The sequence below is a fragment of the Aethalodelphis obliquidens genome, unplaced genomic scaffold (assembly GCF_003676395.1).
Source record: "Aethalodelphis obliquidens isolate GAN/ISIS:26980383/991018 unplaced genomic scaffold, ASM367639v1 scaffold1, whole genome shotgun sequence".
NCBI lineage: Eukaryota > Metazoa > Chordata > Mammalia > Artiodactyla > Delphinidae > Aethalodelphis > Aethalodelphis obliquidens.
This window is the reverse complement of record NW_020837945.1, coordinates 28,930,313-28,954,306: the sequence shown is the minus strand read 5'-3', so window position 1 is coordinate 28,954,306 and position 23,994 is coordinate 28,930,313. Positions and strand designations below refer to the sequence as shown.

At 37.8% G+C, this 23,994-nt stretch overlaps 1 protein-coding gene and 1 pseudogene across 2 annotated transcripts in view; both read right to left on the bottom strand.

Moving 5' to 3' along the window:
* Positions 1-307: 307 nt before the first annotated feature.
* On the bottom strand, positions 308-2,276 carry LOC113625109 (glucose-6-phosphatase 3 pseudogene; annotated as a pseudogene).
* Positions 2,277-7,030: 4,754 nt separating this feature from the next.
* Positions 7,031-23,994, bottom strand: part of LOC113618350 (SAM domain-containing protein SAMSN-1) — an 81,004-nt gene continuing 64,040 nt past the window's right edge. For both annotated transcript variants that reach the window (XM_027102423.1, XM_027102431.1), the window contains exons 5-8: positions 23,053-23,204; positions 20,720-20,926; positions 18,641-18,791; positions 7,031-7,887 (exon numbers count right to left, since the gene is read on the bottom strand). In XM_027102423.1, the coding sequence (XP_026958224.1) occupies positions 7,685-7,887; positions 18,641-18,791; positions 20,720-20,926; positions 23,053-23,204 (713 nt within the window). In that variant the 3' untranslated portion in view covers positions 7,031-7,684. The remainder of the gene's footprint in view (positions 7,888-18,640; positions 18,792-20,719; positions 20,927-23,052; positions 23,205-23,994) is intronic.

The window sequence follows — 23,994 nt, the reverse complement described above, 5'->3', positions numbered from 1 at the left end:
AAATGCCATCCAGACAGTTCATTATTCTGAACTTTATTCTGAACATTACTATACAGTTTGGTATAACAGTGTGCTTTTAAATATCTGTAATCCGTACTGCTAAAGGAACATGGAAGTCTTCACTTTTTACATAGTTTGTCTTCTTCTGTTTTTTTTTTTTTCCAGAGCTGTGGAAAGCCTTTATTAGGGCTCTTCTCAGCCCCTCACAGTGTTACAGGAACCACTGGTCTTACTGTTGCCTTTGCTCTTTGGGGACTTGGGAGGGAAGGCAGGAGGAAGACCAGCCTTCCTGGGAGAAAGAAGGCCCTTATTTGGGGCTGAGACCAGGTGGTGGGAAAAGTAGAAAATTCAAGATGAGAGGGGCCTGCTGGGGGCTGGAAGGGGATGGGGCTGCCTCCCAGATTGTGGAGGTCATGGAGTGTGGGCTTTGTGAGAAGGAGAGTGGCAGTAGGAGGCGCCTAGAGTAGGAAGAGCGGATGGGTGGTGCTTCCTGGGCACTGAATGTGTGCACCAGCCAGGGCACGAGGGCCAGGACCAGGCATGGCCAGAGGGTGTGCTTGAGGAAATTGAAGATGTAGAAAAGGCTGATCTGAGGGGGTAGCCCAGCCAGTCCAGGGGGCCCAGCAGCCCCGTGGACAGCACAAAGCAGGCTAATTTCAGGCTGTATCCCAGGTATGCCCTCTGTACCTGGGCATAGCAGGGAGAGTGCAGGGTGATGCCCAGACCCAGGGCGGCCCCTGAGTCATGGCTCAGGGAGGCAAAGGGCCGGCTGTCCAAGTGTACTCACTCAGGCCGCTCACACCACTTAGAAGCCAGGTTGATGGACTGAGAAAGATCCAGCCCCAGTGTAAAGAGAGTCCAACAGATGAGGCTGGCACCCAGCAAGAGGGCCAGCGAGCTCAACCCATAGAAGCTTAGCTCCTGCTCTATGGGCACCTGGGGGTGTGGTCATCAGCCAACCCAGGACAGCACCAGTTATTAGGCCAGCCAACACCTGGTGAGGGAAATGTGGTAAGAGGAAGACCTGGGACAAGCCAACTGCCTGCAGGAAGGTGCAATAAGCCAAGCTAGGTATCACTCTCACCCAGTGGCTGTAGGTCCGAGTGGCCACCTGGGAAGAGATGGCCATCATTATGGGCCAGAGAGCTGCTCCTGTGATCTTACAGTGTCTGGAAGGGCTGCCTAGACCAGTTTCACAAGAAGAGGGGAACTGGTGAACCTGGGCTGGAGCCTGGCTGTAGTACCCAGACACATGGACCCACCAAAAGGGCTTGCCTCTGAACAGAAACCACGTGAAGACAAGGTCAAGCCACTTGGTGATGAGGCTGATCCAGAGCTCTGCAATGCCCACCCAGCGAGAGGCCTAGTAGGCCGCAGGGAAGTAGAACAGAAAAAAGCCAGAAAGTTGACCCAGAGCCACACGTTCTCTAACCAGGGCAGCTGGTTCTGCAGCGCCTCGACCATTGCAATGCCCTCGCCCAGTGTGGACTCTGTGGCGACCAAGGGGCCGGCCCGGCCAGGGTTTGATCAGAGGGTTGGTGATGTGTCCAGGGTCCCTCCTTTGCTGCTGTGAAGATGGATATGTAATATCAAGGGCCAAGATTCCTTCCAGACCAGAGCTTTCTCCTCCAGCACCACTACCCTCCTAGATATTTCGAGATCTCTTGGAGAAAAGGCTAGGGACAACCCCTGCTCCAGGGAACCAGGCATCCCAGGCCCGTGCTGAAGCAGGACCTTAAGTTTGCACACACAGCTGGCAAATCGGTCCATGCCTTCCTTCCACAGTCCAAGACTCTCTTGCTTGAATTCATCTGCTGTTGATTTGGAGGCTGACAGATAAGCCTCTTGATTTTGATGGGTTGTCCCCAAAGGCTTTAGAGTTCTTACACATAGAAGGAGTTGATGAATTGCAAACAAGTATAAGAGTCAAAGTCACACTTCCTCCCAGTTCTAAGCTCGCCTTGCCCCTCCTCCTTTCCATAGTTTGCCTTCTAATTATATTTGTCTAGTAAAATGTTTAACCATTTTTTCCTGAATCGTGGATTCTAAGGTACAATAAAAATCCAAAGGGAAATATATTTGGTGTTATATAGAGAGACAGACTTTTTCCCAGAGCATTTTCAATGATTACTGCAGGAATGAATGAGTAAAGGTTTCAAGAATGAATAGTGGCAGAAAACCAACTTACTATTATACATAAGTCTCTGCAGCCCCCGGGTACAAGTACTTCTGTATCTCCTTTTGTTGAGTTCTCTATTTTTTTTATGAATATGCATATTGGGGAAAAAAGGCTTCCATCTGCTCTCTTTTAGCTGATTCTATCACATTTTTGAACTGTGCATCATTATGGAGCTTCAGAGAAAGATGATCCTTTACATTACATATGGATATAAAGGAGAGAAGGAGTTGATGAATTGCAAACAAGTATAATTTATATGGACAAAGTGTGCCAGAAGTGCTTTTCACCCCATTTTACTCTGCAAATGGAATGATTCCTGCCCATTCACTTGGCCTAGTGCCCAAGAACTCAGAGAGGAAAACCATGCCTTTAGCCTATGCATCAGGATTTCACCTCTTCCCTGTGAGGAAATGGTGCTTTGCACTCAGGCTCACCGGGGCCCCCAGAGGTCAAAAAAAATCTCTGAACATACTAATGTTACATTTTTTAGGTTCTTTTGTCTTGGCTTCTTAATTTATAATATCATACAGACGCATTGATACTCTATGTGAGAAGTTTGCGTGATGGAGTAGGAAAGGGGGAGTAATGAAAAGCTCATATTTTCCTGGTAGCCTCTCTTTGCTCTTTGATTTCCCATGATAGATCATTTGCCCAAATGCCCATAAACTTTGCAAATATTTAAATCTTACATTTAGGGTATCTTCCTAAGGGCTTCTTTGTTGGCTATAGCACACTCGGCTGTGACTCTGTACTGTAAAGACCAGGGCCTAAGGTGCAGTAATAACCCCAAACCTTTTATTTATTTAATATAGACATTCATTTATATATTTAATCATTTATTCTTCAAAAATGATTATCCCTATCATGTGCCAAGAATGAGGAGTCAGAGCTAAATACAATATAGCCTCTCCCTAAACTGCCAGGAGTAAACAAAGAAATATTCTGTCATGACAAAATGGTCATGAATCTGTAAAGGTCTGTTAAATCAACTGACTCTCTCTCATTGCTGCTGGACAGCACATTTGTCTTAGCCCTCGGGCATTTGCGTCTGAAGAATTTCATATCACTACAAAACCATGCCAGTATTATGGTAGCATGTGCACTGCTTTGATTTTATGTTCAGATATCAGTTTTTATGCACATACTGCATGCATTGTGCTGGTGCTTTGAACACATTATCTCATTTAATCGACAAGATAACGTGGAATATTAGTACTATAATTATATATATTTTGTAGAGGGAAAAAGCTAAGCTCAGAGAATAAGTGACCTACCCAAAGTCACACAGTCCTCAAACCAGGATCTCCGGTCAATGTGTTTAGGTCAACACTGGGTGTGATGAGATGAATTCAGTAGTAAGATAGGCGGTAGCATAAAGTGAGGGTTACATCTGTCTTATTTCCATAGCCAAAAACCTGGTCAAATTTAGAAACTGCTGTTCTTTTGCCTGTATTTAGTCCCTATTCATTTTGCTTTCAACCTTTACATAATTTTAGCATGACTTCCCACTTTTATGAAAGAGTACTTGAAGTCTGCATGCTGATGGGTTATACAATTTTCTTTATCGGTGGTGGGGAGATGGAAGTGGGTGTGTGTGTGGGGTGATGAAGTATTTAAAATTTCATCATATTATTTTTCTCAGAACTTACGCCTGTAACGGAAGTTTCTCAACATGAAATGTCATCAATTTGGTCTCACTCAGGAAGTTGCAAGGCACTTGACTGTAACCTCAGAGAATTGGACAGTGTCTAAAAGCTGAAAATTTTTAGCTCGCTGTCATTTTAGAAGTTTCAAAAGTTATTTTATTTCTTAATGAATTCTTTTTACAATTTAATTGATTAAAAAAAGCTTCTGATAAAATACTTCAGGGTGAAGATACATGCCTGTTTATATCAGCAATAGAATGGTCGGGGGGAGGAAACCAGAATTTAAATCATCTAATTTTTGCTCTTATCAATAAAGTATTATAAAGATTTTATCCATTTACCTGAAATGAAATTTCTCTAACCATGCATACTGTCACAACAAACTTGAATCTGTAAATATAGGCTATCCCTGGGATCAGAATAATCACTGCGTTCCAGAACGGTTTTACAACCTTTCTAAACTGAGAGACTCAGCTGGGTCCAATGGAGAGGCTGTGGCGAGATTGTGATGCAGATTATCTGATCCAAAGGGTTTTTATGGCATAGTCTTGGGCAGCATATATATTCCATGTCTAAATATTGTTGAGTGATTAACTAAATGAGTGAGACTGGTTCTCTCACCAGGTTTCAGCCTAAGCCAGTGTAATCATCTGGTAAACATTAAAATGTCAATCCTTGAACCACCTTCACATCTACTCTTTAAAAGACTCAGACTCGTGTCTCTCTCCCAGCCAACAGTGGAAGGTCTAAGTCTCTCAACTACCTCACAACCTTGGATGACCTATTTATTGCCTTTCCACTCCTCTTTATCCAGCTTTCCATGGTCAAGAGAAAAACCTAAGGAAGGTGAGGCTACAGCTGCAGGGATTGAGTAGGTAAAGTAAAGGCAGCAGTGCTCCCAACATGTACTTCTACTACAGTGTCCTTTTCGGTGCTGTGCTCCATGATGGGGCCATCCTACCAGCAACTGCAACCTCAAGGTGTCTTCACTTTCCTCCTTTCTTCTCTCTTTGCATGAATCCAAGCTCTCTTCCTCTGCTTCAGTCTCCTCAAGGCCTCTGCAGCACTTCTGCTCAAAAGTATTTCCCTTAATTCTTGATTGGTACCTTCATTTTGAAGGGATTGAAGTTGTGGCTGAGTATGTTTCACAGGTGATATCCACCATTTTACAATCAGGAAGTTCCTTATGTGCTTCCCAACCTACAACTTCCTGGCATCTTCATAAAGAAGCTATACTCTCTTGACCTCTCTGAGGCAACAGGTTGATTAAAGTTTAAAAATTACAGTCAGTGGTTGTGCTGTGTCCAAGGAGGCCCTAGAATAATCTCTTTGAGGTAGCAGTCCTACCAGGAGTGGGGCCATGATGGAGCCAGCATGTTGGAAATTTGAAATTGAAACATGATTTCCTGCTGTGGAGAGAGAAGAACAGAAAGAGACATGTGCTTTACTCCTGACCTGGGCAGTACATCTGGGATTAACTCTCATGGATCTGGAAAAATATGATCGAGATTAACACTGTAATATTGTCCCCAAGAATTTAAAATAACACTTTGTGTTTCCTGATTTTTCCTAAGGCGTTATGTTTTATTTATTTAAAAAAACTTTTAGGTCACTTTGGAAGGCATTTACCTATAGATTGAGTAGATTGATTTAAACATAAATATGGAATGTGTTGTATGGGAATAATCATTATATTTAATGCCCTCCAGCAAATAATTCCTAAATGCCCACTCTGTACCTGGTATTACACCAGAGATTAAAAAGACTAAACAAAATAATCTGTCACAAGGAGATTACAGTCTCATGTAAGGGCAAGTGTCATAATAAATAAAGTGTAACGTGATAAGTGTTGTAACCAACAGAGGTACAAGTTGCTATGGAAACACAAAGAGGGGAACACCAGAGGGAATCATGGAAGGCTTCACAGAGTTAAGTGACTTTGGTGGTGAGTCTCAAGACAGAAAACAGAGGGTGGCTTCTGGATATAGAAAATAGCAGGAGCCACTCCAGGAAAGCAAGTAACATAAGAAAAGTTGCCAAGGGAATAGTGAATTCAGGGCATTGCAAGTAGATTATTTTGGCTGGAGAATGTAGAGTGAGAGTGGGAGAGGAAAGGTATGACTCATAGAGTAGGTTAAAAATTGTTGGGAAGGATTTTCTATATCCCTGAGGGTTTAAATATTATACTAAAGACAATGAAAAGCCATCAAAAAATTTTAGGCTGGGAAGTATGTGATTTAATTTTGTATTAGAAGCTCTTTCTGGAGATCATGTGGAGGATGGATTAGAAGGTAGGGCATTGACAGAATAGAAGTCAGTTGGAAAATTATTGCATCATTTCACACATGAGATTATGAGGTTCCAAAGCAAGACAGCAACTATGGGAATAGATAGAAAGCCATGAATATGAAAGCATTTCTAGAGGTAGGATACATAGGGCTTGATTACTTATTGAATCTGTATGAAAAGGATACATGTGAGATGAAGCAAGAAATTATTTTCTGCTTTGGGTAACTGGCAAGAGGTTGGTACTGTTAAAGAGAGAGGTAGATTGGCAATAAAACAAGAGAGACAAATTTGCAGAGAAAATCAAGAATTTAGGTGAGTTGAGTTGAAGCTTCCTAGAGTGCAGTGGACTGAATTGTGCCTCCCCCCATCCCCTTAAATTCAGATGTTGAAGCTCTAAACCCCAGCGTATGGTATTTGGAGATGGGGTCTTTGGGAGATAATTAGGTTTAGATTAGGTCATGAGGGTGGGGACCTCATGATGGGATTAATGCCCTTATAAGAAGAAACACCAGAGAGCTTGCTGTCTCTCTCTGCCATGTTGGAGGCTATCTGCAAGCCAGGAAGAGAGGTCTGACCAGAACCCAACCATGCTGGCGACTTGATTTTGGACTTCTATCTTCTGAAACTGTGAGAAATAAATTTCTATTGTTTAAGCCACTCAGTCTATGGTGTTTTGTTATGGCAGCCTGAGCTAATATATACAAGTATTTAGGAAGTTGGATAACACAGATCTGGGGTTCAGGAGAGAGACTGAGGTGAGGTAATTGATTTGGAAATTGTATATATATATATATATATATATATATATATATATATATGTGAGAACTGACTATAAAACCTCGTCTGATAGGAGATATTTTGTCTAAAGTTCTAAGATGAATATACTTTAAGTAACACTAGTCTGGAAAATACCAAATGCACATAGTTCTTTTTATTATTAAAATTAGGGTATTTCAAAATTAAAAATATTTACACTTAAAGATGAAAAATCTGTACAATTATTAAAATTAGTTTTACTAAATCAGAATTGACAATATATCATTATCTATACTTTCATACAGATAACAGTGAAGAAATCAACAAAAAATAATTACTAAAACTCCACTGTGGATCAGGATAAAATGTCTCCAGTATTAACTCACACTTCGCTTGGACAATTAGTTAAACAGACACACGCTCTGTTACTATTCATTCAACAATATACGCAAATTCAAAACTGGCAGGTATAAAAAAAGGAAGTTTTTTTTTTTTGCAGAATTATTTTGCACTTATAAAATAAAGCCAAATAAGGCTTATGTCGCACATACCAAAAACTTACGCTATCCTTTTTCTGATACAGGTAAGTGAAATATTAACACGTAGCATTTAAAATGATAAATATACATATTATTTACAATAATTGGGAACATTAGAGATATGAGCTTTTATGTACAATCATTCCTATTAAAACATTTTAACTTCAGGTTGTATCTGCAAATACTTCCCTTCCTCTCCTTTTTGATCTTTTATTGATAGCTCAAGAAGAGTTAAAATAGAACACATTTGTAGATGTAGAGTTGATAATATGTATTCAGTCGCTTGGCTCTGTGATAGTAATCTTCTGTACCATGTCGGACAGATTTTCAGACTCCAGATCTTCTTTACCATTATCTGAATTTTCTGATGAGATATAACAACCAGAGTCCCTTGGGCAGTCATCTAACTGTGACTTATTTAAGGAGATGTCTGGGCTTAAGAATAGGGACATGGATTCATTTTCTTGCTCCTGAATAGCTGTAAATGGAAAAGAGGGCAGCAGTTAGGCAAAGCCAAGAAAAGTTTTGTTCATATACTCATTCATCTTTGAGCTATTTTAACTGTTCCAAACTTGACTTCATTACAATTGAAAATTCTGTAAGTAAACAATATGTTTGTTTACTATAAAAGAGTAGTTTGAACTCAAATATTCAAACCACTGTTTTCTTAGAAGACAAGTTTTCCCTTTGTTGCTCACTTGCAGTTTCACGGAGTTCATGTGAATGGCTTACATAAGTGAAGATCAATATGGACTCTCATTTTACATTAATAACAAGTTGCCAAAGAAAGCAGATTGCACCCACAGTGTGACTGATGCCTTGTCCAAATACTCCTTAAAGTAACATTAGAAGAAGTCATTTGTAGTTTAAATGTACAATCCAAGTCAGTAGTGATCTTCTCGAACAGTTCTAGAGTCATGATAATGTGGATTAATGAATAAAAAATCACTATGGGCAACAATGTACAATAGGATTTCAATAACCTGGAATTTAACTAATAAAACTTAAGAGTGTCCAGAATTTTCCTATGTTTGCATTCATCAGAAAAGTAGACATAGAAACCAAGCTGCTTTTATTTTTTTTAATTTTTTGGCTGTGCCACATGGCTTGTGGGATATTAGTTCCCCCACCAAGGATTGAACCCGGGCCATGGCAGTGAAAGTACCGCACCGAATCCTAACCACTGAACCACCAGGGAATTCCCCAGGTTGCTTTTAGATAGAAACACTATGTCCATTGAATCTGCCTTTTATAGTTTGTCTGCTACTTCTTTGTTTATAGTTCTGAATAACAATTATTTATATTCAGAGTGGCAATTCTGTGTCATCAAGGCAGTATTCTGGATTCAACAGGCATTATCTTTTTAGAAAAAAAATTACATTAGCGATGTAACGAAAGATATTTCTAAAGAACCTAAGCAGCCCTATAGTTTTACTCTCCTCAAGAATATTAAGCATCAGTGTTCTCATTTTCAATGTGAAGTTTCCTTCTTTGCATTGCCTGACACCAGTAAACACATGTTTCTCTGTATCATGAGATGGGTTTCAAGGAAAGGAGATGGATCTTAGGCTACCACCTCTCAGCTGTATCAGCATGTTTTGCTATTTCCCCTTCTAACCTTGGGGCTTCTCCACTTTGGAGATTTGAATAGCCCAACATTGGAAGAACATACATTTCAGGGTGGATTAAGACCTCTGCCTTCAGAGGCTATGCACTTCATCCCCTTCCAGTGAGAATAAAGTAAATCCAAACTTCAAAATCTTTGGAAGAAGGAATTTGTGTAATTGTATAATTTTCCTGTAATTTATCTTTTGGAAATCTACCCTTTATCTTGCCTACACACCTCCTGCTTTTAAATGCATTTTCTAGGCTTCGGATATCTTGCCAACATTAGTCTATGGTCCACTGTGTATCCAATTGTTATCAATCTCTATTACAAGAGAGAATTAAGCCCTGGTACCTCAGCACCCTTGTACATAATGAATTAAGTTCTTATCAATGTATCTACAATGGTACTAGTTATGTACCTTTCATGGAGGAATTGAGTCACTTAAATTATTTTCTGTATTATGTGGTTTATATGGGAAACACAAGTTGAGAAAGGTTGGAAAAAATGATAAAAATTTCTTAGTCCATTCATTTTCAAAATGAATCATAACAGTTCTTTTAACCTTTTCCTCAAAGTTTTCATTTGCAACGATGAAACCACATTTATGCCATTCTTCTTAATCTTCTCCACATTTGTCACAACTTTATTTAACTGTGGACTCAAGTAGCACAAATTTAAGTCTAGTGATGTTATAACTAGTTCTAGGTATAAGGACCTTTAACTTAATATACGCCTATTGTGATTGTTATTTTAAAATGCTGGCTATCATGAAGCATTTTCTCTTTATTAGTTATAATGACCTTCAGGTTTGGGGGCATCTACTTAATATTGACTAGTCTTTATGAGTATCAGTCATTCATTTTTGTTTCCAAGCCCTTCTTTTATGAAAAGGCAGCACTGAAATGAGACCTCATTCTTTAAGGAAAAGCTTTCTCCTCTTCCTTTGCTTTTCGGTCTTACTGCCACTGAAATGAAAGAGCCAGCCCTGTGTTCCATTAGCCAAGTGTTTCCGGAAAAGGCCAGAGGAATCAGTCTTTTTGCAATGCTTCTTGCCACATCAGCAGTGATCTCCATATTTGGAATGTGGTCCTGTTAGTCAGAATGGCTGTGGGGATAAGGCTGTATTTCCTCAGTTTATATTTGGGCCCATTGCCTCAACACAAAATTGAAAGGACTGAGTTCCTACCCACAGACCGACATCCTAAACATTTGGACTTGGCATAATGAAAACTGCTCCCAACACCGTGTTCTGTTTAGGTTGATTACTGATGGTGGGGCTCTCTTCAAGGTGTAAAACTTAGGTTTAAAGAACTCTGATTTCCAAAATTAGCTCTTTTCCTTTCAGAAACTAGATACTTAGTTTGTGATTTCATCCTCAGAAGCCGCTATACATTCACCTCAAAGAGTAACAAAGTAAACAATATATTTGTTTTTATTTCCACCTGAGAAATGCTGTATCACATTCTCCAAATTCTAGGAATGGTTTGTTTTCAATACAGTTTATTTATTGTAGAAACCTTTCATCTGCAATTTTTACGGAAAAAGGAAATAATTGCTCAGTATGAAAGTTATGCAGCACAGTAATTTACAGAACAGCAGTAATTTGCTAAATGATTTCCTAATGAAATGAAAACATGACTATGCCTCCTCAAAAGCTTCCTACTAGGCTTGCAGTAATTTCAGGCAGGTGATCGGCTGGAGACCCTCAACTGTAACTATAAAAAGAGAAGGCAGGTCAGTAAATTATATTATGGAAATGAAAGCTATCTAGCATTCAGTTTTTGTATTTGGAGGGTCAAGATTTTCCTCTTCTTGTTTTTTTTTTCATCTTGACGCTAATGACTTAGGGATTGGCACAAACCTAGGTCTTCTGCTATGCGTGTTTTTCCAGCAGAGGAGATGAATTCACACTAATACCTCCACGTGTTCTTTCTAAGTCATTTAGTCCCTTCATGTGGCCATGAAGCCAAGTAAAGCTAACTGACCTACCTAGAAATTGAAACTATAACCTTCATCAATTTTGTCCCATGGTCCAATCATCTGAGCTAACCAGGCAAGTAATACATTGGAATAAGAAACAGTTTGCCTGCAAAATTACAGACTTGCTGTAGGGTATATGAGTGCATCTTTTTATACCAAAATATTTCTGATAATACGTTAAGTTAAAAAATTATTATATATAATTTTTCTATTATTAAAATTATGTAAAAACTTAGAGATATCATATAATTCACAAATGAAAGTGTTAAAATTTTAGATAGAGTTCCTCTATATTTCTGGATCATATACATTTTATATTTTATTTTAATAAAGTACAAAAAAATAATATGGTACCATTTTTTAATAAAGCCCCTGAATGGTTTGCAAATATCCCCAAAGCTGTACATTTAAAAAATCTGGGTATATTGGAGAGTTAGTAAATAATTTGAAAAAGGGTATATCTTATTGCTACCAGCTAACAGCAGGCATAATAGGAGTACAGAAAGCAGTCCCAAACAGTTCTGTACTTTATGTAATAAAAATAAAATAATTAGGTTAACAAAAAATTATTTAGGAGGTATTTTGTCATAAAGAACTAATTTGAATACTAAAATACTTTATTTCTTACCAAAATTTTTATGGAATTGTATAAAGCCCATGGTTCAACATAAGATAGTCATCAATGGAGATAAAAAGTGGCATGGTGATTAGAACATAAGAGAGCTAATATAATTATTCATAAAATAAATATCGAGTTGTGACATTTAATTAATTAAGTATAGGCAATCTCAATTATACTAAACATGAAGAAAGCTTTAAGGAAATCAAACTAGATTCCTATTGCTGGGAAAAAGTTCTCATGCCCTAAGGAGAAAAATTTGTCCTATATTCACGTATTAGAAAGTTAAAGATTTAATAAAAAAATGTAAACTACTAGTTTTTGCTTGACTTTCCCAGTTTTCTTTACCCAAATATTCCAGATTTTGACTTTACTATCTTGTTTTCCTTAGGTATGAAGCCTCTGTTCTTTAGGCCAAGTACAATATTATAAAATAATGCAATCCGGAGGGCACTGGAAAATAGCTGGCCAATGAAAGTGCTCCATAAACAATGTGTTTAATAAAAAGAATGTAATGTTTAGATTAATTAAAGGAAATATGAACTAAAGAAGATCAAGTAAGAAATTTGTTGAAATTCAAATGACGGTACCTCTTGGGTCTTTGTATTATCCTCCTCTTGTTCTCTAGCCTGGTACCATCTCCAAAGAGGAAAAACCAGGCTTAAAGCACATTTTAGGATGGCTCAAAATCTCATCCTCATTGGTAGCTCCACATGAGTCACTCAAACCAAAACTCAAGCACTCTCCAGATAACTGTGGCTATATTTATTTGTCCAGAGGTAGCATTGTCCATGGAGGAACATTCAGTAGGCAACATGGTGTAACTCTTAATTATTTCTTATTCTATCTGTCCTTAAATTACCTGAATATTTTAATGTTCTATTTAGTGATGATTTGGTATTTATTTCATTTGAATACCTACCCACCTTTTGGAAAAACAACAAGAACAAACTGAAAATAGGAATGTCTTCACAGGAAACCAACCAGTTGCTGTCTTCCCGAGGCCATGAGAGAATATGGAGTTGAAATGACTCTCCCTGTTTGCAGATCTCTCTTTGCATCCTAGCATCGTACTCTCCTCTCTAATGAGATGTACATCTTTTCACTTACACTCCCAACAACTTCCACTCCACTCTGCTGGCTCCTTCAGTAGGGTAGAGGCATACTCACTCAAGATCCAATCACTCAGCACCGACAGGGACAGCACCAGTAGGCTGCCACTTCACTCACGCACACAGTTCCATGAGAGGCTTTGGTCCCAGGAAATGTTTACCCGTGGTTGAGCTGTTGTCACATTGGACTATTTTGATAATGACCAAATAATATTAAAGGCTATTATTCTATTGCTAAATTAGGGACCTTGGAAAATCAATATCGTATTTCTTACAGGTTAAATTAATCCTGTTTACTTCACATGGTGAAAAAATAACCTAACTTCATTATTTTAAAATGTATTATTATTTGGCAAAAATAACATTACCTTGCATATTACTGATCTACAATTTACTTTTATCATTTAATATGTTTCGGACATCTTCATGTCAGTAGGCATTTCATTCTCCTAATATTTTCCTACTATTTTATTGTTCACATATATCTTAATTTATTTATAACAAATTAATTACTGATGGAAGTTCACATTGGTTTTAGTTTTTAATGAAACTCCTCGTAGTTAGCTAGTGTTTTTATGCATTTGTAGAAATTAATCAAATTCCTAAAACTGGAGTTTCTGCATAAAAAAGTATGCACATTTTAAACTTTGACAGGTATTACATTATCTCCTTCTAGAAATGTACTCATTTATACACTTGCACACTCACATGCACACATGGTTAGCATATACATAAAATGAATCTTGACAACACGTATCAACACCCACCTGCCCGTTACAAAATTTCTGTGTGTAAAGTGGGATTGAAGGGGACTTTAAGTTTTATAAACAGAAAAAAGTTTTGCTCACTATTTGCAGATCTCTTCACTCCCTCATTCAACATGTATGCATTCTACAAGCATCTGTTACCATCCACTCAATGCAAAGTGTGGTGCTAGGGGCTTTGGGAAGGTACATGGTAATAGAGAATTCGGTCTTGTTTGGCCAGGGTAAACACTACCAAGCCATGCCTAGTACACAATCACAGTGCAATATAAAAACAAGTACAGGAATGCCCTACATGTACAGACATTATAAGTGACTGAGGTGAAAATTCTATGAACTCTTTCCTCTGGAGATTGTTCTCTGGTTGAAGTACAAAATGTTTCTATTTCATTTTATTGTTCTTTGTATTATACAGAATACGGCATCTAACATAATTTCAATCTTAGGGGGTAAAACCAAAAAAATCTGAAGAAAGTAAATTTCATAAAGCAAAATTTCTATGCCTAGAAATAGATATTAAATGCATATTTATAAATACATAAATGTAAAATGCCTGGGTGCCTTCTCCGTCTCTCGGGATAGTTAGCATATATTTTCTTAAAGGCCCCACATTTCTTGAATCTAGATCCAAATCATACGGCAAGTGGGTTGGAAACGCCAGGCATGCATGTCAGGGGCTAATGCACCAGGCTACCCTGGCACACTGTCAGGCCAACTGCTGGACTGCTGCTTGGCATAGCTACAAGCCTCCCCTGCTGGCAGCTCATGTTCCAGGCTCCTGGCTGGGCCTTGCCATTTGCCCTGTATCGTTTGGGGCAGGGAGGCAGGCAGGAAGACACAACTGGGGATAGCTGAGCAATGAGGGGCTGCTGTGACCACAGCTGGTGCTGACAGCCTGGCACACAACCCACCCTCCCCCTTCCTCCTCACTGAACACTGCAAACAAAGGTTGCAGGTAGTAACCTCCAATACGTTATAGACAGATTCTAGTATAGTCTGTTTATTCTGTTACTAAGTTGTTTTTGGTTTCCAACTTAAATTTTAATTATCCCTCTGTTATGGGGAAAACAAGATATTTCCATCTCCTGTTTTCCCCAAAGACAATAGTACACATTCTCATAGACACACTTTTAAGACACATCAAAGTGCTTCTAAATGTAGGAAAAGAGAAACAAGTTCAGAATAAAAAGAGCTGTTTAACTATAAACAGCAGTTACCTATCTTATTATTTTAAAGAGCCATTTCTCAGCAAGGCAAAGGGGTTTTGAAGGTTGTGTTTATGGAAACACACACACACATATATTCTCTATTCTCTTTTTTCCTTGCTGGGAATATTTACTCAAAGTAAACAAACAATTTTAAAATTCAGAAGATAAATAGAGAAAATCTAATGTGCACAAAATAAACAGATTGTGCTCTTTTGCTCCTTCAAGAGCTGAGTACTTCACCCTAATTTTTCTTCTTTTTCTAACCTCATCTAGATTCCCAGCTGAAGGAGCCAGTAGCCTAATTCTGCTCAGTTCTAATGCAACTTGAGAACAAATTCAGAATATCTCTGTACTGGTCTTGCCTGGGATTGCAGAACCCAAAGTCGTTATTCTACTCCAGAGGTAATACTGTGATCAGCCCTAACACCACTCGCCAGCCCTACTGTCAGCTTCTTGGAGAAGCAACTTTACCTCCTGTCAAGTAGTGACCTAAAAAAGTTTAATCCGGTTAACATTTTCAAGGTCAGAGTGGGTACAATGCTATCTATTTTGGCCTAAGAGAACAGGGAAATTGCTTGCTCTAAGTCTTAGACTTCTGTTTGTCCCTGTTCCATCCCCCATCCTCTTGGTCCCTCTAGATGTATTAAAGGCTCACATGGAGCTTGTGGTCTTTTCTACATAATCTCAAAGCTTTAACTCCTGCCCTCAAAACAGGGGCCCACTCTGCTCAGTTTTTATATTGAATGATAAGCAAAGCAAAACTTTCCAGTTTCCAACCTAAGAAGCAAAGAAACTCTAAACTAGGAATTTATTGACATTCTCCCAAACTGACATTATTCAGTGATCAAAATCAAATGCATACATAAAATCCTGGCCAATTTGCATACCCCATTCTTAAACACACACAAAAAGCTAACTATTTTTAACCTATGACTATGACATGCATTTGTTTTTAATAACGTCTCAGTTTTATACAACCATACGTTCAAGGTCTTTATCATTCAAGGTACATGAAGGTTGTGCATTTAATCTTTAGCATGGTTGTAGAAGATATGATTCACAGAGTAGAGAATAGATAAAAATAAGCATGCAGCAGCATGGTGCCGAATCATCAGAACTCACCATCTTATCAACAAATAGAAGTCATTCTTCTTTATTTCTTGAGCAAAGCAGTTTCATATAAGATAAATAGCTTTCAGTCAGAATAGCCTAACATGCAATATGCATCTTTTTGACATGTATATTCTAATACTACTTTAGACCGGTAAGATTAAAGGAAGAAAAATCTCAGGGTTGTATGTTGACAACAAACACTGGTCGAATCTACATTTTGTCCATTTTTCATCTCCCAGAATTTGACTCAGTGTGGGTATGTTTGTACATTACTGGATATTATTAAATGATCAACCTCTAGTGACCTTCAAGTACTGTTTTCTGAAGTTTTATAAAGAGAAATAATTCAGGGAATTTTTACTTTTTTAGGTCAAACATGGAAAGTCACATCATGCTTTGGAGATACTGTCTTTTGTTTTCAGAGACCAGGGCGTAGCAGAATGTATTTCTAATAGATTTAGGAGACTGGGTTCTAGGTATGTGACCTTGAGAAGGCTACTTATCTACTTTAGTTTTAGTTTCCCCATCTTGTATAGGAAGAATTTGGGTCAGACGGTTTTTAAAATTACACCTAGCTCTAATATGGTATCATCCATAAGTTATTCTTTTGTTAACATGGAAAGTAGATGGGTGATGAGGGAGGCCTTCAGTGGCCCATGCCTTTGGCACTGGACTGAGCTTCCCTCGATGGGTCTCTGCTGAGCACACTTGTCTGGCTGAAAGCCCTGTTTCCCATGGCTCTCAGGCCCCTTCATTCACAAATCTTGTTTCAATGAGGCCATAGTAGCCTTTCACCTTTCAGGGCGTCATGCTGTCGCAAAGTTTCCGTTCTCACTTAAATATTAACTTCCACTTTCTGAGATGGAAAACTGAACTGAAGCTCTTGGGAAAATTGACCAAGCAGTAGAAAACTTGAATTTTCAAATAGTCACTGTTCTATTCATATTTACCAGTTTGTATGTGTGGAAGAAAGAACTTGGATTTTTAGAGTAGACTGCCTTTGATTAAAACTCCAACTCTGCTACTAATCTAGCTGTTTGGCCTCTTTGAAATTCATCTCTGAAATATGTTCTCATCTATAAAATGGGCAAAATACCTACATGGATGTTATTGTAGACGAAAAGCAATTATTTACAAGTGCTCAAAAAATACTCTTCTTCCTCCCTCTACTTCAGCATCAACTTATTTCGGAGAGCATTGACAATGACACTGAAAATTATCAATTACAAGAAATCTACAGAATCCATTTCTTAGCGTAATATTGCTTAGTGAGGACCCATGTTCTGAAATGATGAGATGTGAAAGGAACTGCCTCATTTCCTTTGAAGATATTGCTATACCAGTTTACACTGATCAGTTTTGTTTTGGCTTGTACTTTTGAGTAAATAGGCTACTTTCTTAAGTTTGACCTGTGTCTGCCTCTGTGACCCGATTCCTCTCTCTTCTGCACCTCCTAGCCTCCACAACTTCAAAGAATGCATACAAACTCCTAGGCCAAAGGATGAAATCAGTTCTGCGGGTGTCAAATTAGTGATGCATGTGAAAACTCTTTGAACAGGATGAGGATCTATGCAAACTCAAGACAGTAAGTAAGGATTAAGTAAGGTACAGTTTCTAAAAAAGTAAATTAATTCTCACTAGATAAAAGGCCAGTGTATAATACACATGTGCAGTTCAACTATGCCATTTTGTGAGGCATATGAGGGAGGATATAGAAAAGCTCACGAAGGGACAGTCAGGAGACCTGGGTCCTAAATAGAACTTTCCTTTTTACTCTCAGTCTGGGCTGTGTAAGAAAGTATAACATAGCATCACAAACACTGGTCCTAGCTTTCTAATTCACTAAGTGCGTGAGCTTGGACAAGTTGCTTATCTTCTCCATTTCTCATTATAAAAATAGGGATGATACTAGCTCACAGAGTTGTGGAGAGCATTAAAGAAGAAAATAAATGTAAAGATCTTGGCTCAAAGTTTTAGTCAGAGAACATGTTCAAAGGATAATTAATGATTATTATTAATATTACTTGTGAAAGAGAAGGTTGGATTAGATGATCTAAGTTCTTTTTCTCCTTTAAAATTAGACACCTTCCCCCCTTTTTTCTAACAAAATACTCCTTGCAGAGTTTGGCACTCCCTGAGCTCAGAGTTTTGGGAGCCTGGCCAGATTTAATAAGAAGAATGCTCAGATTGGGCAGTTGTAAAAACAAAAGCTATCCCATCTTTACAAATCCAGTTAGCATAGCCAATATTCAAGGGAATCTACATGTGTTACTCCATCTTTAGTTTATACTTACAAATAGAGAGAACCATCTCAGATAATAAAAGTAAGTGCTGAATATTTTTGCAAGCTATTATAGCATTTTGAAAGAATACTGTAAACACTTACAAGATGTGACTCTATGGTAATGAAACGAATTTTCTTGTGTGGAGCGAAGGCTCATTAGCTCAGAGCGATGCTCTGTGCTGTTCTACAGAAGTTGCATATGACATTTCTCGCTAATGTCTCATGCTGTCACTAAATATTTGTTTCTAACTCCCTCAGTTTTGGGGAATGTGGACATCCACTTGTGTGTAAATTAATAGCTCTGCAGAATTTAAATGAGGTACCCAGAAAAGCCCTTTTGTTTCCTGAATCCAGTAAGGAAAAAAAGGCCCTCTTTCTAATGATATATTTGACCAGAGTTGTTGTTTCCAAATGTATAAGAAAATACTTATTTTATTGGAAAGAATGCTTTACATGATTCTCAGTAAATAAAACTGGGGCTTTGTTTTTAATGATCTTACTGTGATTCTCAGCTAGGGAGAAGAGTAGGTGTGCGTACTTACTTTCTTCATCAAGAAGATTTTCAGCAGCTGATAGTAACCTCATCCTATCTTCTGGATTTTTAATGTTTAATTCAATGAGATGACTCTCTTTTATATCCTTTAAATCTTCTAGGGTCTCGTAACCATTGAGCAAAAGTGTTGAGGTGTATTCCTGTGGGGAAGAAAAAATATGCATAATATAACATAGTCAGATTCAAATATTTTATTTTTAGTTCTCTTTAGATTAAAAAACAAAAAGTGTAGGAATGCATGAAAACCAAAGGTGCCAACAGAACTTTTGCTTAACTTTATTTTATTTGTACTAGTTTTCCACATATGAACTTGGGGGCATTTAAACAGTATGTGGTACAGTTCTCACCTTCTGGAAGGACAAATGTAAAGAAGAAATGACTACCTTAAGCTATACAATGCTAAATCATGGATCAATTAAATAGCTGGATCATTCATCCCATTTGGCAGTTTTTCGCTTCTCAAATAGTGAAATTGACAAAGCTAGCATGTTATTAAGTCTGTCAATAAAATGCCTCTAATACAGTATATTATAATAATATTTCTGGATCTATACCTTTTCTTGTTTGCTTGGTTGCAAAATCATCTACCCTTATTAACTTCTTGGAGTAGGTTAAAAAATGAATTTGAAATAGACTCAATTTATATAAAAAAGTATACTTAGCATTTTGGTTGAAAGGCATTATAGAAACCTAAGGAATCTCAGACTTTCTATTTATTTAAAAGCTTTTATTAAGCATGAAAGCACTGTGGTTGGGAAAAGTATTGTTTCCATTTCTTATCATGTATATTTTGTCCATCATTTGCATCAATATAAATTAGTTTAAAATTCATAGGCTTCTGATTTCAAAGTCTGTTATGTTATTTATGTAACTTCTCTCTAACAATAGAAATGCAAAGTAAATTTGAATGCTTTTCAACTTTCTCAGCTATTCCTCCCATTTTACTTGATCATAATTTCAATATCCTTATGTTAGTTACTAAAATTGAGGAAGAGGAGGTATAAAAGTTTTAAGTAATCAGAAAGAACTTATTACTAGCCCTTTATTTATTTTTAAAAAAGGGAAAGGAGTAGCAATTCAACTCTTTTAAAAGTGATGTATCCTAGAAGGAGCACTGTGTTAGAACAACAACAACAACAAAAAATCCCATCCTGATGTAACTAACTGTGGATTCTTGAGTGAGGTATTTCACTTCCTTAGACCTTGGTTTTTTCATAGGTCACAGAACAAACAAGTAGCTGAAGCAGGATTCAAACTTGTGCTTCCTCCAAGGAGTACCCCATTTGGGGGACACCAATAGTAATATTGAAAGGCCTATGTAATGTGTCTACAGACAAGAATGCAACTAGATAATTCAGGAAAACCAGTTAAGGAAAGATTAATTGGCTATTGTCTTGATGAATTTTGAAAACTATCAAAGTACTGCTGTGTTAATTTTAGAAATAGATTGCAAAACAGTAAATTGAGTGAGGCTAGGCATATTGTATGTACATGCCATTTAACAACATAGATATTTCATAAAAAGTTTTCTAATGTAACAAGAAAATAATTGGATTTTAAATACAGACAACACAGTTTTCTTAACACAATCATTATGAGGGCTTAATGATCACTGTTTCCTAACAAATTACTTTAAAAACAATTAATTTAGTTATCTTCTCTTGACTTGCTTTTGATCTCTGCTCTATAGAAAATACAATTTTCTTTTCATTTCTCCTTTCAATTCTCTGAATCTTTACCTTCACTCTTTATATTCTCTTTATCATTCTCATTACATGTTTTCTCCGGGACTTTTATTCTCCCAAGTATATTTCATTTTTCACTGCACTTTCTCAACCTAATCTCTACTGCGACTGCTAAGTACCATTAGAGTTTAGTCCAAAGGATGTTGTATCAAGACCTGTCCTCGCATAATAAAAGTAATAAAGGGTATATATAAACTGTTTTTGGAAAACAGATTTTCCCTTTCTGTAAGTCATGTATTTTTTAACTAAACAAACACTGACCCATTCTCATACTCCATCCGTATGCCTGCCACCAAAATCAAACAGGCCATAGGTTTGCTAACCTGAAGGTGAATCCTCTCTAAGAACTCCTGCAGAGTCTTAGGTTTTTCCTTTCCACTCCTTCTGTGTGCCTTTATTTTCTTGGGGGCTGCTTCTTCTTCTGAGATGACATCCACATAAATAAATTTGAAGTTTCCCACCTTATTGTTCAACATTCCTGTCCACATCCCCATTGGCGTTTTGCAGATTATGTCTATGATATCTCCTTTCTAAAGACAAAGAAATATACAAATTAGATTTCAGAGAACTCTGGTGTCCATGACAATTGGTAGAAAGAATGGAATCATTGAAAATTAGAATAATGAGGGCATTACACTAAGGAGGTTTAGAGTTAAAAATAAATCTAAGAGGAAATTTCTTTTAAAAGTTTAAGGAAACTGTTTACTAGTAATATTGAAAAAAACCCCAACATACTTGAAGAAAGGCTCCTAAATGTATTTGATGATGTGTTTATGTTTTTGGTATCGTATCAACTTATATTTGTAGAGTATCCTATAGTTTACAAAACACTTTTGCATTCATTAAGTCATTTTATGCCCACAACATGCCTCTTAGATATGTATGTGAGGTGTCATTATTACTCTAAATATTACAGAAAAAGAAATGCAAGCATTAAACAATTTCCCAAGAGCTTACAGGAAGTTAGTGACAGAACCAGAACTCAAGCCTAAGTTGTTTGAACTCAAAAATAATGCTCTTTTTATTTACCCTGTCAAAACAATATATATGTAGCAAAACTCAAGCTATCATTCCTGGAGGGGGTCCCAAGTAAGGAAGGGGAAGAAAGGCAAGTCTATGACTCTGTCTGTCCTTCTAGTTCATCTGAAAAATTCATCTACAGTGTGAAATAAATCCACCTCAAGTATTGTATCCATCTAAAATAATCAAAATGTTCAGAACTTTGTACATAGCAAATATGTAACAAAAGTATATATGCACTAAGGATAAATTAAGCTAATTATCCTAGATTAATTAATAATTAATTACTAATTACTTATTTAACACTTAGATTGAGCTCCACAGCAAAGTTTGGATTGAAGTATGAATGAAATGCATTGGGATAGACAAGCCAGTTGGTCTTTCTCTTTATTCACATCTAAGAGTAAGACTGCAGGAGTTATTGGCAACAGTAGAAAACTCCACAGGGTATTGTTTTGTAAAGAAAGTTGATTTCTATGCAAATATAGTGTCTATATTTGTGTCATAGTTACTCCGTTGAGACTTACAGCTTTCTACCTCAGAGATAACATTATAGATTCTGATATTTTTGTCATTTTAAGGGTCTACCCTCAAACAAAGCATTAAGTCTGCTACTAAATATATTTTTTTTCCTGCTGCTCTGTGAATGTGTATTCTTCCATCTAAAACATGGATTTTATTTGTAATAGTAGAATTCAATGTGATTAAAAGATCTGCTCTTTCCGATTTATGATAGTTTGCTCTTCAGACACTATGAGCTGGTCACCTAGTTTTTCCTGTCTTTAACTATAGGGAATCAAATCCTAGGCTAGATGGGATCAGCTAAGCAGACCTAGAAAATCCCCAGAAGCTCTAGGGGAAGTTTCAAAGTATGGCAGTCCTATGCTACATCCTTCTTATTATCCTTTAAACTTGTAAAAAACATACATTACAGGGAAGCCCACAGATCACAAGCAAAAATCCAGTTTCATTTCGGATAAGACCCAGGATGGTCAGCAACAGTATTCAACACCGTGTGTCTGTGGAATTCCTTATTGTGTCCTACTCGAGCTCCACAAATGTCCCCTTAGGCAGCACAAACGGTGGTGCAACCTTTGTGTTGTGAAGCCCTCACAGCAAAAGAAAATGAACAAAGAGGATAAGAATAAAAAAAGGGAATTCAGGAGGGAATATCACTGAGAGAAAGTTGTCAGGTTACTCATGGCATTTGCAAGTATTGACTTAAGTATTGAAGTTGCCTGGCCAAGTCAGGTTCCCAAGACGTTTGCTCTGCTGGGCTCTTGCCTGATAGTTCCATTTTCTCTCCCTCTCCTTCGCTTCAGGTAGAACTGGGCACCTCCAGCAACTTGTGAGGATTTTGGTTTTCAGAAAAATGTAGACAATTCCTTCTTCCCGAATAAGCTCTGATTCTACATTATCTACATAATGCAACTTTTGCAAATAGCCTCAAAACACTGATCCCCCTACCCTACCTCTCATGTTTTGTTTGAACTCCTGCCGTAGTACACCAGTCCCCAGTTCTCCTATTGGGAAGAACGTGCTCACCCCCTAGTTCCCCATACTTGCACTTCCTGAAAAAGATCATACACCCAGCCCTAGACAAACCATACAGAATGCAGATATGATGTGCACACACCTTGATTTTGAGGGAGTCAGTGTCATAAGGGCTCGGTGTGAAACTGGTATGTACACGGGCACGGCCACAGAATGGTCCGGAGTAGGGGCCTTCATCATCGAGTCGAAAGCTGTCCCGGTTACTTGTACCATCTGAACAGCTTGTTATTCCACCTGATAAAGGCAAAGCAGAGGTTAACAGTTCTCACTGAAGGTTCATAACATTCTGAACCATCACCTGGACATAACTAAGCAGGAATAATGCTGAAGCATTGGATGCCAGCCTCCTGAGGCGGTCCTAAGTGACCGATCCCTGTTTCTGCCTCCCAGTCATTTTCCACCGCTGACATCTGTCCTCTGAGCCATTTCTGATCTTTCTCCAGTCAACCTGATCATTCTTTCCTCTACCACCAAACCAAACACTCTTACTTCAGTCTCTATCATCTGATTCAGTAGCACAGTGCTTTGAGCATTGGATACTTGCTAAAGAGGCAGACAGTAGAGACTTAATTCCCTGTACAAACCAGATAATTAATTTTGTACGTGTAAACAAAGGCAGAAACCTATAGCGACAGTTTGATCTTTGTGTGCTATTGATCAGGAATGATCAAAGCATAAGACCACAAGCTTCCCTACAACTTATCACAATGTAGCAAAAATAGTGTCTCAGACTTCCTACTGTGTACCAAAAGCCATTCTGAGGCAACATCTCTGTGTATAAAAGGTAGCATTTTTGCTTGTTGTGTGAGCGTCAGGGAAAGAGGAAGTGTGTTCCAATGTCTGTACTCCTAAACTGTTCAAAATTTTTCTAAACTGGGCTTTTTAAACTGCTCCAAATCCTTGCTCTCTGGTCCTCTTCCTTTCTGATTTTGAACCTCAAGGGGGAAAAAAAAGAGATTCCATTTTTCCTGCCTGCCTGGGGGCAAGAATATCTCCCAGTAGAAGTAACTCTGAGTTTCCCTAC